This window comes from Charadrius vociferus, unplaced genomic scaffold (assembly GCF_000708025.1).
Source record: "Charadrius vociferus isolate BGI_N301 unplaced genomic scaffold, ASM70802v2 scaffold68, whole genome shotgun sequence".
NCBI lineage: Eukaryota > Metazoa > Chordata > Aves > Charadriiformes > Charadriidae > Charadrius > Charadrius vociferus.
In genome coordinates this window covers 2,171,074-2,188,584 of record NW_009649946.1, presented here as the reverse complement: position 1 = coordinate 2,188,584, position 17,511 = coordinate 2,171,074, and the positions used below count along the sequence as shown (strand labels likewise).

The 17,511-nt window shown below is 42.8% G+C and overlaps 1 protein-coding gene across 1 annotated transcript in view; it reads left to right on the top strand.

The window, feature by feature from the left end:
• The window catches only part of RPS6KA2 (ribosomal protein S6 kinase, 90kDa, polypeptide 2), a 170,354-nt gene extending 160,086 nt beyond the window's left edge, over window positions 1-10,268 (top strand). Inside the window, exons 17-21 of the mRNA XM_009891451.1 lie at window positions 960-1,121; window positions 5,447-5,523; window positions 8,033-8,150; window positions 9,297-9,434; window positions 9,860-10,268. Of these exons, the coding sequence (XP_009889753.1) occupies window positions 960-1,121; window positions 5,447-5,523; window positions 8,033-8,150; window positions 9,297-9,434; window positions 9,860-9,985 (621 nt within the window). The 3' untranslated portion in view covers window positions 9,986-10,268. The remainder of the gene's footprint in view (window positions 1-959; window positions 1,122-5,446; window positions 5,524-8,032; window positions 8,151-9,296; window positions 9,435-9,859) is intronic.
• The last annotated feature ends 7,243 nt before the right edge of the window (window positions 10,269-17,511 follow it).

Sequence of the window (17,511 nt, the reverse complement as noted above, 5' to 3'; positions counted from 1 at the left end):
CCCAACTGAACTGCAGTATGCTGAAGTGGTATTTTCATCCCCGAATTACAGTGATTTTCAAGTTCATGTACCTTGTTGAGATATTAGCTGTTTACTTTTTAGCACAGTCATTACTGCAGTACCTGATCTTTTAACAGAATTCCAAATAGGGGAGAAAGTTCAGCTTTCCAAACGAAGTTGCAGTTTGAGCAGCTGATGGGAAAGGTTTCTGACGTGCTGTTAAAGAGCTGGCTTTTAAAATCTAAGCTGTCTGTATTCGGCCATTTGAAAATCTCTCCTTTTCTGCTTTTCAGGGACAGGCAGTTGGATGACTAGTCACGTATCTGCTGCTTTTTCTATTTCATGGTTAAAACAAGTGCATTTTGTGCTTGGGCTTTTATGTTTTCATGGTAGTTTTTCCATTGTGCTATAACAAATAAAGGCTGTTTTCCCACCACTGAAATGTGGTGTGTCTGGTAAAACACACAGCCACTTGAAGTTGCGTGCCTACAGAAAGGATTTTTGTGAATACATGTTGAAATGAGGAAAAAAAAATCCCTCCCTTCAGGTATGAGCCACTCACATGGACAGTTGCAAAAAGACCCTTACACACTTTCCTCCCATGATGGGATTTCTTCTTCACCTTTCAGTGAAATATTTAGGACCATCAGGTTCCAGGAGACTCTGACACCAAGATGTTTGTACAGTAACCCTCTCTGACCACCGCCAGGAAAGGTGTCCCCCCTTAAAGCAGCAGCCTCTGTCTTAATACATCAGCAGAGGCTGTGGAACTTTTGGATTTTAACCGACTTTAAACTTTTTGTTTGTTTGTTTTCCCGTGGCTTTTAAGCAACTTTTCTCCAAAAAGTTTTTGGCATGAGCTCTTGCCCTACCTCAACCAGCAGACCAGAAATGGCAGCCAAGCCTGGATGCTCCCTGACCTCCTCTCCTCACTTGCTACTCATTGCTTTCTTGTTAAGGTGGTGCACCGAGATCTCAAGCCAAGTAATATCCTCTACATGGATGAGTCAGGAAACCCAGATTCCATCAGGATCTGCGACTTTGGGTTTGCCAAGCAACTGAGAGCGGAGAACGGGCTGCTCATGACTCCCTGCTACACCGCCAACTTTGTCGCCCCCGAGGTAGGATCCCGTTTCAAAGCCATGAGTAATGTCCTAGGAAGCAGTCCTTCCTCTCTCTCTCCCTTTTCCTCACTGCCTTTACAAGAGGAGCAAGGCAGAAACCAGGCTACTGGCGCTTGCACAGCCTCTATTACCGTAACTTTCCTATTCCTGGTCTTGTCAGGGCAGTTGTTTTTCTCCTGACAGAAGCCGGTGTCTGGCTTGGACTGACATATACGATGCTTTGGCTCATTACTAGGATAAATAGCGCTTTTTCTCTAGCTGCTTCTGCTCAGACTGCTTCTCTTCTAGTGCACTGCATCAGAATGGGATAAGGCTTAAAAGGGAAATCTTGATGTCAGGAATAAGACTCAAAAGAAAAATCCATGGATGAAATCTTTACCATGCTGAAGTCAGTGGGAGCTTTATTGTTGACTTCACTGAGCTAAAGAAATAGCTCTCCTCTTAGGCTTTCTTAATAGCAATCCCACCTGTTATGGGAGATGTAGGGAAGGGCGGCTTTTCTGTTTTTACAGACAGGGAGATGGAGGGAGACCAAACAGCTTACCCCAAGTGCGGGGGAAGGTGGCTCTGCATCACTGACAGGAGCTGTTCCTCTCATGCAGCCCCACAGGAGTGGGTTTGGGTCCCGCACCTGTTTGAATGGTTTGGGCTGTTTACTGTATTTGACCCTTGAGGTGTTCATAGCTGCTTCTTTCTGATGAAGAAGCAAGAGGTTAATTTCCTGGGTAGTCCTGGAATGCTTATCAGCAATTTTAGTATTTGAGCTACACAGCTTCCTCTGCTTGTTATGGTCCTTATAAGAAAAATACTAAACTACTGGCTTTCACTACTTCATCTGTCCTCTACTGTCAAATACCACTGTCTCAGTTGGTATCATTCAGCAATTTTTTCTTCTTCATAACTCTTCTCCATCCAGTGTTCATCTGCATGGTATGTAACTGGGAAGAGAAAAATGGGATGATCTTTCTGTGCAAGGCCCTTTCATGATACCAAAAGTTACAGGAATCACAGCCTTCCAGCACCCAAAGAAGAATTTGTTAAATTGAGATCATTGCCGGGGCAGCATAAATTCAAAGCAGATTTTTTTCAGCAAAAAAAATCCTCCATTGCCAAGATTGGTTTGTTATTTTATTGCTGTTTGGTTGGGTTTTCATTTTAGAAATTGGAATGAGATGTTTAAAATTTATCAAAATACGTTTTAAAAGTTCTGTGGGACCACAGCAGTTCAATTTCTAAACCAAAAAATAATCACGTTTGCAAGATTTAAAGCGCTCAGATTTTCTCCAAGATACAAGGCGCTTAAAATAGGTGTAGCCATTTTTCATGATGGGCTATTTTGTACAGCGTCTGTAATCACAGACATTGCCAGCCCAATGCAGTTTCAGACCGGACTTTTCTGATTTGAACTGAAAGCAGAAATCACTCTCCCAGATATTTGCAGTGAGTAAGATGGGTCCTGCTAATGCAGGAAACGTTGGAGATTAATTGAAACATTACCAGAACTGTCAGAAAGCTTACAGAAAGCCTTAAGTGCTTTTACATTTTACCTGTGATATAATGCTGCCCTCCAGATTTGGCTTCTACGTTCCCTATCTGAGCCCCGCTGCGACGTCCGCTATACGCCCGTGAAACTAAACAGGGCGGCAGAAAGTCAGCTGAGCTGGTGACACAAGAAGACAGTGGCCGAGGGACAGGCCGCGTTTGCCCGCTTGGACGCCCCTTTATTTTGGAAGCATTTAAGTCGGGGTTTAGATGAGAACAGGAGCAGAGGGGAAGGCTGCCCGGGAGAAAGCCGCCCACTGCCACCTAGTGCGAGCGGTGCGGTGTGCAGGCAGGGACGGGCAGGGACGGGCAGGGGGGTCGGGCGGGACGGCGACCTGCTCTGTCCCTGCTGGTGCGGCAGGGACCTTCTGGGTAGAGCAAAAATAATCTGTTCTGCAGTTTTTCCTCCAAAATCCCTGAAGAACTACTGTTTTGGCATTTGAAACGATGAGGTTGTTTATTAGCTTTCATACCCGAAGGCATCCCTGCTTGTGTCACAGCTGAGAAATGCCCATATTTGTAACATTGATAATCCAATAAATCAAAGCCTATAGAGATAAAAAAGGGTTTGGATAAACATCTGAGCCATTATCAGAACTGAATGAACCCAGGGGAAGTTTCTTATCGCTACAACGCCCTGCCATGTGTGGAACTAAGAACCAGCAGTTCGTGCCTGTATGTCAGATCCCACCAAATTTTTGAGGTGACCTAATCCCCTTCATGGGTGGTAAATTCTTCAGCATCCATTAGAGTAGGACACCGCTGCATCTTTCGCAAAGCTTTTTCCCTCCCTGATTTATTTCTAAGACAGATGCCTGTTCCTGTTTGATGATATCTGCCCCCTAGATCAAACACTCATCTTTTTGGCCAAGGTTTCTCACGCTTGCTCCTGCCAGCTCTGTGTTCTCACTTTAACCACAGTTGCACAGACCTGCAGGAGACATTTTCAAGTAGCAGCGACACCAACTGGTAACTCTCACTAGATCCTGTTGCTATCAATAAAAAGTAATTCCCAGTGAAGCTTTCCCTAGACACCGGCACAGAGTGAATGCCCCTGTTACCTAGCAGCATTCTTGCAAACTGATATGCACATGAAGTGATATGATATGATATGATATCACACAGCAACACTGCCCATCATTTTGGGGTTGTGTAACCTCTTGCTTAATACCCTGCTCCACTAAACATCATCAGTTCCCTATTTTTCTGTCATTTGCCTTGGACTTAATTGTCCTTGGTTACTGGAGGACGACAGCAATGGCACTGAAAATGTAACTGTTCAAGAAGCAATGAGAATGGCCACACCAAAAGATAAATGTTGGGTATTTGGTCTCACGGGTGAAGCAAGAAGCAACTGGGTTTGTCAAATAGCAAAGACATTTTTCAAATGAAAACTAACATTAATAAAGGGAGAATGAATGTAGGAACTAAAGAAATAGTAACAAATAAACCAGCCAGAGAGCGTATATATGATGTGCAGGAGAGAGAGGCAGAAGTAGGATTTTACCAGCTTTGTCAACAGGAGGAAATGCTGCTTTGTCTCCATTTTTTTTTTTTTCCAGGTAGCAAATGTTCACTCAGCAGCATACCTGGCGGATGGTTGCTTTACCACTCATCATTTCTAAAATCTGTTGAGGCAACATTTTCTGAAACTGTTTTTTCCTAGCAGTGCTTGGTCTTTTGTGTGATAGACTTCAGATAGCTGAAATCACTCCTGGGTAATAAGGCTGCAGTCCAGAGAAAGACTTGCTGATTTTGTACATTCCTTTTTCATGTGCTTTGCAAAAAAATTGATGTATCTACTGATCCATCAGAAGGGGACAAAACTCTGCTCATGTGTCAGAATGGGATAAACAGAAGGGTAGTTTGCTTTTATGTGCAAGTGGAAGATCTGGAGTTGGTCCTTGAGCTTTTCTGAGCCAAACAGAAACAAAGTTCTTCCCCTAATCTCAGCAATGCAGCCTCAGTTGGTGACTTCACTTTCACTTGGACCCACAGTAAGTCAAATAGGCATTTCTTCTGGTATGCATTGGCATAAATGAAATCAAGATTTTACCCTTACTGCTCTAATTGGCCATCCTGTACCAGCGTTGAACCTACTGTCAGATCTCTGCTGAGTACCATGGGTCTTGTTTTCCCCATAGACAAAAGGGATCAAGTTTTAGCCTATTATCTGTTAAGTCCAATCTAAATGTGGCCACTTTTCTTAGTACAGAAGTAAGATAAGAATAAGCTTTTTACCTTTCATTGCAGTTGCCATGGTTCTTTACTAGTCTGACATTAGATATGCGTTAGTGTGCATCCATTTGTTGTATCAAATCCAAACTGAGATCAGACATGCTTATCACTGTCACTCAACCCTACACTTGTTGCATCCACAGTGTTCTTGGTAACCTTTATGTTAGGAGAATATGTTTCAAAGTATTAATTTTTTTAAGAAATATTTTGAAACACTGAAATAAGCAGATGGGCTTGTTCTGCTTTGCTGTGTGTTAGATGTTCAGAGAGGCTCCTAGAGCCTCCAACAAACTGCACTCATCTCTGTCACTGCGGAGGTGACAGCTGTGCTGGGCTGGCACACTAACCAGCTCACTCCAGCCTGGGTTTCACCTTGCTTCACTCCACTGCTAAACATTTTGCACCTGAGGCAGCCACATTTGAAGGCAAGCCCTGGAAATGTCAACAGATACAACCATTAATCGGTGCTTTTTGAAGACCAGAAGCTAAAAATTCAGGAATGCAGATTAACGTGATTTTGTCTCTCTCTTTCCTTCATATAGGTCCTTAAACGCCAAGGTTATGATGCAGCCTGTGACATCTGGAGCTTGGGGATCTTACTGTATACCATGTTGGCAGGGTGAGTGAAGAGGTTTTCCTAGAGCAGCAGTCTCCAGTGGGCTCAGTACTTCAGCACTGATTAAGCCAGAAAGGAGTCACAGATAGAGACAACAAACTGTCTGGCCTCCTTTGAGAAATGTTCTCAGTTGTACGAGGCAAGAAAATAGATGCCAAGACCTAGAGTGCGCATAAGTTTTTCCAGAACACATAAGTATCTTTGACGCTTTACAAGTTGCTTAGGTTTTTAACAGCCTGTGCCCATAAGTGTGCACTGAGACCTAGACTCCTAAAAGGCTCATGTGCCACTTAGCAACATGGAAGTTTTACACTAGGAGAGGAGTGTAGGAGTATGGAGAGCCATATCACGTTCACCTTATCCAGAAGAGGAGGTTCATTCATTTCTATTAATACATGTATTCTCTTCGGCTTCATTCTTCTACTGTTGTTGTTATCGAGGTATCTGAGCATATTTAAAGGCTAAAAACAAAAAAAAAACCAAACATAGTTTTCAGATGCTATTTGAAAAATATGCTGCAGAAAGGACAGAAAGTAAATGAACAGAGCAGCAAGAACAGCAACAGGCAGCGGGAATTTGGGGGCAGGGGCGTGTACTTGGCAGAAATACTCCTACCAGTGTGTTGGCTAAAGTTAAATATTGACACAAGAAGACCCAGAGAAAGAGACAGATTGAAATAAACAGTGAAGGATAGGAATAAGATGTGCTTGGGTGAATGGGAAACATGGTGTGCAAACCCAATCTGGAGTTATCAGGCCCCTGAATTTCATTTTTCAAGATATGGTGTGTGCACATTTATCACACCTAAGTGCAGCTTGAAACTTTTCAGTGACCTCTCACAGCTCTTTAATCTGCTTCATGATCATTCAGCTGTGGCAAGAAGCTTGGATTCATTCCTAGATTTATACAGAAAACAAAATGTTGGACCCTACCTTTCTGTTATTCGTGTCCCTGCCTCATGGATTATTGCTATTGCCAGGAGTTTCTATCCCATCTATTTTGTTCCTGAGTACAAATGTGTTCACCATTAGCTGAAATATATTGTGACTTTCTAGGGCAGTCTCCCAGTCTGCTGGGATCTCCAAAAACCTGTTTCTAATGCCAGAGATTTGAAGTGATACACAACCAGAATCAGTAAAATAAAATCAACACGTTACCCTCAGTCACGTTTGTTTAGCTAATTATATTCAAAATGCTTCTTTTTTAAATGTGAAAAAAAAAAAAAAATCCTAATATATTTGAATCTGAAATACAAATTGCACAACTTAGCGGATATTAAACTTGCTGACTGGCACTATTAACTCGTATCTCACTTTTTTCTACACTTACAAGAAAAAATAAAAGTAACGCAAACAGTTGAGAAGTGCTGACTTTTTAGGTGCCAGTGCTGCATTTAGGGATGGCCTTATTCTTCCTCACCAGAGGAGAGTTAGTAGGAACTGACTATTATTTGCAACCAGGATTATATTCTCCTCCCATCATTTCTATGAGCAGAGAAGGTTTAGACACCCAGGACTAGAGCACAAGCCTGGGAACCTGTTAATGCAGGTAGCGACAGACTTTCGAGTTTTAGCCAGTCCTTAACTCTTAGTGCATCCCTCTTGACAGTTATAGATTGCAATAATGTTCTGTATCTCTTTGGGCTGAACTTCTGTCAAATCTGACGTGTTTTTTTTAAATTAGAAAATACAACGTGAGGAATTGAATGTGCTATTAGAAACCAGGTGGGATAGACAGCTGTGGCCAAACCAACTGTTTAAACAATCTAAAAACCACTCTGGCAAGCTTTCAGAAGAGAAAAGGCAGATGGAAGGAAGAGTACAAAAATCTCAAATACCCCCTTCTTCTAAACCTACACAGCTGTTCAAGATTGCAGAGTAAAATTTGGCCTGGTAGATTTTAGTCAGCTGCAAAAATCTTATCGCTTGTCACTTTATGAAGACAAAAAGTGTGCCCTCTGCATGTGAAACTTTTGTAAAGTTGGCTGCATGTTACTAGTAATTTCTGACCAGCTAGATCAGGAAGTAACCTATTGCAGATCATTTGTTTTGCCAACAGACTTGCACATTATGGTTAACAAAGCATTGCAAAATAGATTATAAAGGGTTCTTTTTTCTTCTCCTTTTTTCTGTTGCAGATCCTAGTTTTTCTCCTTCATTATTATTATCCTTTCTTGCCATTATCAAGGTACTTATATTTGCAATAAAGCAGAATTAAAACAATTAAAGAGGTAAAAAACTCTATTTTATAAAAGAGTATGTCATTCCTAAAAAACGAGAACAGAACAAAAAATAAAAAAAAATAAAAACAATTAAGGATTCGGTCTTTTCCTCTGCTGAACAACTTAATTTGAGGAACCACCAGACTGTGTAGTTTGAGTGAAAATGAAGCAGCCATGTGTGTGGTCAATTCTGGAACCAAATTCCTGTTGTAATCAGTGGCATTTAGCACTAGATCCTAGAAATCATATACTTGCAAATTGCACTGTATTTTTTTCTCTTTTTTTAAATAGGTTCACTCCTTTTGCAAATGGACCAGATGACACCCCAGAGGAGATTCTGGCCAGGATTGGCAGTGGCAAATATGCACTTACAGGAGGAAACTGGGATTCAGTATCTGATACTGCAAAGGTCAGTGAACACTTTCTCAGATTTTTTTCTTGTTCCCTGAAATGGGCTTGCAGTCTGCAATTGTAACAAACTTAAGAAGGAGATAGTCAGAAGGGTTATTTCTCAGTGCCCTATGAAATAAAAGATTCCTTCTTTGTGTTTCTACCACTCTGCATAAAATACCGTGTTAGGAATTTTGGCACTTTATTTCATTAAACTAAGGCATAATATAGCACCGTCAATTGTGAATGCTCTTAATGTTAAAATAGCGCAGAGCTCTTGGTGCTACTGAACTTTTAGAAGTGTAGGGTAGTCAATGCCACAAATTCATGGTCTATATTTGAATCACCTTTTTGTTTCTCAAAGTTAACCACAAGCAGGCAGTTTATAAACTAGCATTTTTAACTCCTGTACAGTTCACAGTTTAGGCTGCCCATCAATCACAAAGTATAAAAAACCCAAGAGATAAAATTCATCTGGTACTGAGACTTTTGGGCACAAAGCTGTGCACTAGTCTGTGAAACAGGTAGATGGGCAGGAAAGCTGACAAGCTTCCAGTTGCCTGGCACGAATCAGAAACTTTGACAGGGTTTAGATATTTCGGCAAGAGCCATCAGTTGTAGCAGTGGAAGAACATTGACACATCCCATCACAAAACTGCAAGCCATCCTAGTAACTTATTCATCTTGCTACCAACACTTATGAGCCTCACAATTTTTTATCAGATGTCCAATTTTGAAATTAAAATTTTCAGACATAGTAGAATTGATCTCATTGAATTTTACCTGCTCGAATGTTAGCTTTCTCTTCTAAGCTTCTCTTGTAAGCAGACTTTGGAGTCAGTGAGGAGATGCCTCCAGATGGCATCCTCTCTAGGTGGAGTTTATCACCACTACAAGGTCACCAATAATTAACACTCACTCAGTAAGCTGAATACCCTCCGCATTATCTTTTGACTGGATTACCAGCTAAGAGTTGAACATTACACTTGTAAATTTTGAAGATCAGACTTTATGCTCAAAAAATATAAAGCATATCTGAAGTACATTCCTCTCTCCATTGGACATGCTGGTGATGACACTGCCACCAACTGGGAAGATCTTAGTAAAACCTGCATTACTATTAATTAGTTTTTCCCTCTTACCATTTTCTTCCTTTTAAACCCAGGACATTGTGTCAAAGATGCTTCACGTAGACCCTCATCAGCGCCTCACAGCAGTCCAAGTCCTAAGACATCCATGGATAGTGAACAGGGAGTATCTGTCTCAAAACCAACTCAGCAGACAGGATGTTCACCTGGTGAAGGTACATCTTACCCCCGGCCTCTTCTTTCCTTGCAGAATGAGCTGTCATTTGTGTAAATTTCTGGAAAGTGATAGAGGAATTGCGAAGATTATTTGCCACAGAGGCTGAATATAATATGGCACCATATTAACAGTAAAGCTTTTGGACCTGTCACCTGCTAAATAGTTTTAACTTCCATCTGCATTGTAATGACCTCGTGGAACTCTGTGCACATACTGCTACCCATCGCTTTCACTCAGAGACACCCCAGCTCTCTGCCAGCCTAAACATTAGCATTTCATGGAAATCATCCATGCACATCCATTTTTTCAGAGGACTGAATAGGGAAAGAGCAGGGGGGAAAACATCAAAGAACTGAATTTCAGCTCAGCATTTCCTCTTTCTGAGAAAAAAACCTATCTCTTTTGTCTTTCTCTGTTTTGCAGGGTGCAATGGCAGCCACTTACTTTGCTTTAAACCGAGCACCTCAGGCACCAAGGCTGGAGCCTGTATTGTCCTCCAATCTGGCTCAGCGGCGGGGCATGAAAAGACTTACCTCTACCAGGTTGTAGCAGTACCCCCAAAAGGCCTCTTTGAAAACACAGTTTATTATTTGAGAGATTCATCTTTACTTGGCTAGCAGAACTATTTTGGACAACCTGCACATGGTATCGCCAGAACTAGCAGAAGCCCAGCATAAGGCAAAGTTCTCCTTTGCTCCGTCATTTCTTTTACATTCCAGCCAGGGTCCCAAGTTTAACAACTTCACAAAGATGTGCCAATTTTGCCAGTAGCTCTGTTTTCTTACTGAGATAAAGCCAAATAAAGTAGACATGCTCTCTCCTTCCCGCCCTAGGAAATACTGGTTTTGAGTCCTTAAGATAGTCCATGGGAACACTGTTTTCATTTTGTTTCTTGAGAAAAGCACTTTTTGCTATGAAGAACGCAGTCAGGTTTGAATGTTTTCAGCTGTTCCAGCATGCGTCATGATGAAGTGGCTCAACTGGTCACCAGTACACATCTACTGATCTCCACTCACCCCAGGAAGAGTGAAGGCTGCAGAGACACATGAATAATACCTTACTTGAAATAAGTGCTATAAAATATGAAGGACAGAGAGCTGTCGGTGGTAGAAGTACCTTCTGATTTCAAGAAATCTTTTGCACTTTGCCCCTGCCCTCTCTGGAATGAAGTCAGCTCTGCTTGAGAAGCGTGTGCCACCAGCCCTGACTTAATCAGAGGTCTCCGAGAGCAGCAAACCTCTGAGAAACTCGCTCTTCTGAGGAAATTACTGGGTCTTACAAGACTGTGGGAAAGCATTCACATAAAACAGTGTGAGTAGGAGCCTGTGGATCAGGGGCGAAAATGGTGTCTGGTCTCGGCCAGCAAGCAGGACGTCTGGGAGGACTAGGTGAGGGGGCTGGGGAACCGAGCAGAGGCAGGGAATGGTGCAGGTGACTTTGAGGACAGTAGGCATAAAGACCCATGGCAGCATGGCAGGGTGTACTGCCAAAGGCAACTGGCATGCATGTGCTTAGGGGGCAAACCGGGACTCCATTAAAAGCAAGGGAGAGTCCCTCTTCAGCAGCTGGTACGGAAGAGGGTGGGTGGGTGGCTGGGCTGCCGAGGGGCCGGGTGGGTTGGTGCAGCCATCCTCCCATGCCCTCACGGAGTCCGCTCACAGAGACCTGCCCTGGCAGGCCAGAGTGCCACCCTGGTGCAAGCGAGACCATTTCCCGTCATTGCTCCCTGCCCTTCCCTGGCTGCTCACCCGAATCCACCTCCGTCACCCAACGTTTCATGTCCCTGCCTGGCTGTTCTGCTCTAGCAGAGCTAAACTCTCTGTGCCATGCGTGTGCGCAGAGTACCCGCTTCTGAAGAGTCCAGCTAACTCTGTTACAAGCTTTAATAATAATAAATTATGAGGAGAAACGGGAGGATGCTCTGCTTTTATATTTATATAAATATGTACATGTGTATTTATATACATATAAAACAAAAGTTCTGTACCCTAATACCTGGATGTTCCAGGTTCAGGGAGAGTAAACTTTGTTGAAACGGTCTCAGCAAAACGGACCTTTTTTCTCATTCCCTGATTTCAAAGAAAATGAGCAAGCTTTGTGGTGTCAGATATGAACTATTTTTTTATTCTTTCTCTTACCCATCTTGGCTTATGGTGGTCACAAGCTGACCAGGATTCTTCTTTGTACTGCTTTTGTTAATTTTTGTTTTCCAAGTAAATTTTGTCACCTCAGATGCATTGTGGGAAAAGCTAATGTGCTATGTTGGCTTTTTTTCTGTTGTGATGGGGAAAAAAAAATGTGAACATGGAGCTTCATATGCTAGAGATGGTAATTTTTCCTTGCTGAGTAGTATGTGCATCTTGGTGCTGAACTGGAATTACCAGATCATTGCCTCAGAGTGTCCAAGGGAACAAGGAGTTGCATTTGCTGTAGCAATATGTCTCCTAAAACTAGCTGTGTTCCAATGTTGGCTGAAATTTGTTTGTTTGCATTAGTCTATTTTTAAATTTAAATTTATTCTTAATAATTTAAACCGATATTTAATGTTCAGGTTTATGTGCTGTGCACAGAGGTGTGCTGCAAAGCAGCTCTCCTTGAAGCCCGTCTCTTTTCTAGAATAAACAATGCTGTGAAACCTCACACAGTGGCTGAATTGGCTTCAACTGATGTGTGCAAACGCGCAGGAGTGTGGCTATGGTTATATACACAGCAGCCCTCATTCTACCCTCCAGCTCAGTATCAGCTTTTTGCTGCCTTTACACTTTTCCTCTCGTTAGAAGTTAAGCCTCATACATTTCTGCGAGCAGCACGCTGCGAGGTGAGTCCACAGGCAGGAAAAATCCTGGCTGGTGCAGAAAATGCTCGGACCCGGCCTTGTTTCCCTGGAAGTGACTTCTATCCTGGAAGCAGGCAAGGTGGGCACAAGGGTGCTAAGGGAAACCTGGAGGGAGGGCTGGATTTTCTTTGGGCCCAGCTGATTTGCACTGTTTCAACAAAATATATTTTGAATGGTCAGTGTAATTGTATTGTAGATGGGCAGAAAGCGTGGTGTAAATATTATGTACAATTTTCTTCCCCTCCTGAGATTTCCAGGTCATCTTTCATTGCTTCAGTTTGCTTTCTCTTCACAGCCATTGGAAACAGTCTAATTCTCTCTTGATATACTTGGTATTAATTCTTTGAGCATTTTTTCAATTAATATTGTTGTAGGCCAAGCTTACAGGATATTGCTCTTCCTGAGGTTTAATGGTTTGAATCTCTTCCTGATTTAGCTCTTTCTAACCCACTAGCCATCACCATATTAACCGTCCAAGGTTTGGGCCACATACAGAATGATACATGTTGATGCTCATTAATTACCTTATAAGCCTATAAATCACATATAATGGGGTTTGCATATTAAGATTCTGTTGCCAGTGCATCCAGATATCCAGATGCGTGTGTCTATGTAAATACATACACAAAAAAAGTTCTGTCCCAGCTTGTCCAAATGAGGATAGAAGTGTAGTCAGTGCTTGAGGTGATACTCAGAAGAGTTTTGTGTGCGGTGTTCTTGAAAATCTGTCATTGAAAACGCTAGTGGTTACTGTGGGTGTGGATAGGTGGCTGTGGAAGAAGCTGTCCCGTCCAGCCTCCCCTCTGTCCCAGCTGTGCATCCCCACGCACCCCCAAGGCAGATCAGTCCCCCTCCCCAGGCTTGCCATGGGAAGTGCTCTTCTGAGGTTTTTCTGACCTGTTTCAGTTAAGATGAACCCAATTAAACCATTTCCACTGTCAGTCTTGTTGATCCAGCTCACTTGGACTGAAATACAAGAGCCTCCATCAGCAAATCCAAGGGACGATCGCTCCTGGCAGAGAGGGAGGAACACGCCATTGGCACTCATTAATTCAGACTGGTAGCACCCGCCACTTCCCCTGGCCCAGCTGGATCCAGGCGAAGATGCACGGCCATGGCCTAATTACTGCTACAGCTGCTTTTATACCAGCATCTCCTTTCCAGACTCCTTGCTACAGTATAGCTCAGCAATAAGCATTTATTCTTTCTTGGAGAAAACTTAACTGAAAAAGGCTTAACCTCTTTCTTTCTCTCTCTCTCTTTTTTAATCTTAAGAGACTTCTACTAAATGTTACGTTTAACTCCTGAAAGTCTAAAAATCACTTTGAATTAGATCGTACCACCTTGCAGGTTTTCAGTCCACAAAGTGACCTAGTGCCTTAGGCTATTACCAATAGTATAGTTACGTTTCTGAACCATCAAGATACGCAAAGCAATGACCATCCAAGGCATACTAAAGTGTGTCTGTCACAGACATAGTCATCTCATCTGGAGAGCTGCTTCAAAAGCTGTCATTCAGCTCAGTAGAGGGGAGTCTGCCCAGCAGGGAGGAGGCATCTCCCCACACTTCACAGAGCTGGACCCCACCTCAGCAGCTCCACGACTTGGAAGAAGCCAAATGGCCCCGATGAAGAAGATCATGGGAAGAGTTACCCGAGTTCCTACACAGCACCACAGCTTGTGTATATGGCAAAGGTGTGGGAGATGCTGCTCAGACGGAGAGCTGACCCCCACCCCCAGTCCCCCATGAATTTTTACTTGTTTAAAATCTGTTTAATTTTTTCTAAGCAAGTTTTAACAGCAGATAGCATTTATAAAGCCTGACTTTTTCAGCAAACCACAAGTGACCTACACAGACACTTTGTAACCAATCTCTACATCTGAAAAAGAAAGTCCATCTGATAATAGACTCTGGTTTGCTTCTCCAGAAAATCATCTTCAGCAGCTCCCTGAGATGGTGCCGGGTACTGGGGATAACCCTTGCACAGAGAGCTGGGAGAAGCATGTCTTGTGTGACACGATGTCATGACATGATGTTGCATATCACACTCTTACAAAGTACAGATTGTGTGTCCCTGTGCTTCATCTACTGCGACTCTTTTCAGCCAGAGTTGTGGCTAAATAGGTTTTTGGACTGAGTTTGAAAGGGACAATATGTCTGTTGGCTTACAGGGGAGATGAGACTCTATGAGAAATCGGTACACAGACCTTTAAAGAACAGGCTGGTTTTGCCTGCATAGTGCAGTGCTTGCTCTAACCACTTGTACCTGGCTCTGGTACATCCAAATACATCCGAACCTTGGTCGAGTATGGCAATTGCCGTGTGTCTGTGATATGAATTATGCCAGGGCTTGGATCATCCCCTAAGCCACAAGTGCCACAAGGGTTTCTTATGCTGCCGGTCCACAGAGCTTATGCCAGTATATGCAAGTGCTGATGCTAAAAAAGGCAGGCAGTCACTTTCTCTTGACCTCAGCTGCTTATCCGTCCTTTCACACCTCTCTTATCCAGGTCACCATGGGGCAAAGCAGATGTTTGTGCGTCAGAACAAGTGGCTGGGGACAGCAGGAAGGCAACAGCGTCTTTTTTTGCCAGCAGTGCTGTCAACACATTGGTGTGGCTACAACTTCAGTGTCACCTCTGTCCCTCTGTTTCTGAGTTATGCTGAGTTGAGCCCAGGTGTGGCTCAGAGTCAGGGTGATAAATGATGGGATGCTTGTACAGCAGCAGGTTACCAGTGGCAAGCTGTGTGTACAGAGGGGGAGGACAACTACAGGCTTATGAAAATTCGCCACAAGTTCTTATAAACTCTCTGTAATCAGAGGGTGAAGGGCCACAGATAGCATGCCATGGGGAAATAATGTTGACTGTGTGTATTTTTGCCACCATTGACTTTATAAAAAGGATATGAAAAAAAATGGACTTTGTTTTTAAATCACCCATTTTTGGAGGAAATTTCTGATTTTGTAGAGTGCTACAGTTTTCTAGATGCCTAGTAGGAGTAAGGCAGATATACGTGGAAGGTAAAGTAGATTATGATAGCAGAAAAGGAGATAGCTTTCACTGGAAAAATATTTTAATTCAGGCGTTTTGAAGCTGTATCTTAAAGATGTGTGTAGCAAAAACACCAAAGCAAATATTTAGAAGCAAAGTTCTCTTGTTGAACATCTGCAGGCAGCGCCTTTGAACAAGAGCCAAGAGAGCTCCAGGGTCACATGTCTGAATCATAAAAGATAGGCAAGAAGCACAGCTGAGCCAACCACCTCAGATATTTCTCAGATTAAAATAAAAGGCCTAAAATAATGCTTTAATGCAGTTCATAACAAAGGAAAATGTGCAAGCCCATTTTCTTTTCCTCATTTGAAGTATGCATCATAATCCTATAGAAGAGTGGATTCTTACCTCCTAGCTGACCATGCTTCTTTAAACCCCCTGTATTGCCCCAAGACATTGTGGCTAAGCTGCTTCTGGTACCTCAGTTACTGTGTGAACACATTCCCACACTCCCCGCTCCATGTCTGCCCACAACAGGTACAAGCAACAATTGCGCATCCTCTTGTATTCTGAAAGTTAGCAAAAATTTGAGTGTTTAAATTCAGAAGATAAAGTGAAGTTAAAAGTAAGGTTCTTGCTGTGTACAGAACTAAAATTCTCAGTATTTAGGTGAAGGGTGGGTAGAAGCCTGTGCAGAACAAGAATATTACAGTGCAAATAAAGTCACAGTAGTTCTCAGAGCCAAATTTTAGCTAAAATCTATTTATAAGTTTTATGAGCCTAGAGCTTGCATTCCCATGCGCAAGTGGGTGACAACACACGCACATCAGCCAGTCAACCAGGCATCTGATCAGGCATGTCCGTACAGGTTTGTACATGGAAATGTTTTGCAGCCCAAAGTTTAGAATCTAAAATTAACAATTTGGACCTTTGCATCAGCCTGTGTTGTGTAAACCATGATGGATGTTCAGTGTTGAATTGTACAACCGCTACTTGCTTTGGTTATATAGTTACAGAATCAATTTGTGCTCCATCGTGTCTCCTAAATGGATGTGATGAAGGTCATAGCTTTCAGAGACGCTGCAGCCTGAAAGGCAAATGAGGAAAATGCATGTCCTCTTCGATAAAGGGGAATTTTGAAAGGAGAGGCTGGAAATAAGCATTTTGAAGTGCAGAAAATGAAAACCAGTTGCAAAAAGGTTGTTTCTGATTTGCTACTCAGAGCCAAATCTTGCCTCCCTCCCTCTTGCATCAGTTCCTTAATCTGTATGCACCTTCAGTGAAAGGAGGGGGACAGCTCAGAGCACGGTCCTCTCTCCTATCGCAGTGGTGGAGTCTGGCCATTAGGTGATGATGTGTGCAAGGGGTTTACTTGGATAGTATTCAGTGAATTTGACAAAATATGAACCATGATCTAGCACTTTGTTTACAGGCTCCATATTCATGTTTACAAATTATGATTTCTGAGGCTCACGCTTTTTACTTTTCCTTTATGAAAAGGGCAGCCGGTGTACAGATATTTATTATGTTTACCAGCATTTCTGAATAGATTTTTTTAATAGTATATGGTTTTATGAAGTGTAATATTTTTATAGCAGAATTATGATCTTTGGACTTTCTATATTGTTACCTACAAGTGTTTGCAAATAAGCTCTTTGCTCCCTTTTTTTCTGTGCACTGTATCCAGTGTTGCTGCTGCTACCGTAGCTGGGCTCAGCTGCTGCTGCCCTGCCGTGACGTGGGCTGACGGTATTGTGAAACTGTGCAAACTAACTTCAAAGAGCTGTGACTGTGCTGAAGGGCTAGCTGTGTGCTGGGTCCCTCCTGCCAGGAGGGATGGGGAACTGTACTACACTAGGGCAGGAGTTTACTGTGGATGGCCCCCGAGGAGAAGCCTCAGAGCTCACCTTTGTCTGTACTCTGCCGTTTTGGCTTGGCATGCCCATCCTTTCTTTCTTTATAAAGAAATAAAAAAAAAAAAAAATATCCTGCTCGTTTTTGCATAATTCCTTTCCAGTCCCCAAGCACTGGCCATGTTTGAATGCCATGTGTTGGTCACAGTAAAAGCACACACTTACCTTTTTAAATTACACCTGGAGCTGGTTGCCTCTGTGCAGCCTGAATACTCAAACCTCCGCTTGCCTTAGGAAGCAACAAGTAAGCCTTTTACCCCTCATTGGTCAGACAGTTCATTCACCAGACAAATTTAGGATTCCTCCGCCAGACAAACGAGGGCTTTCACACA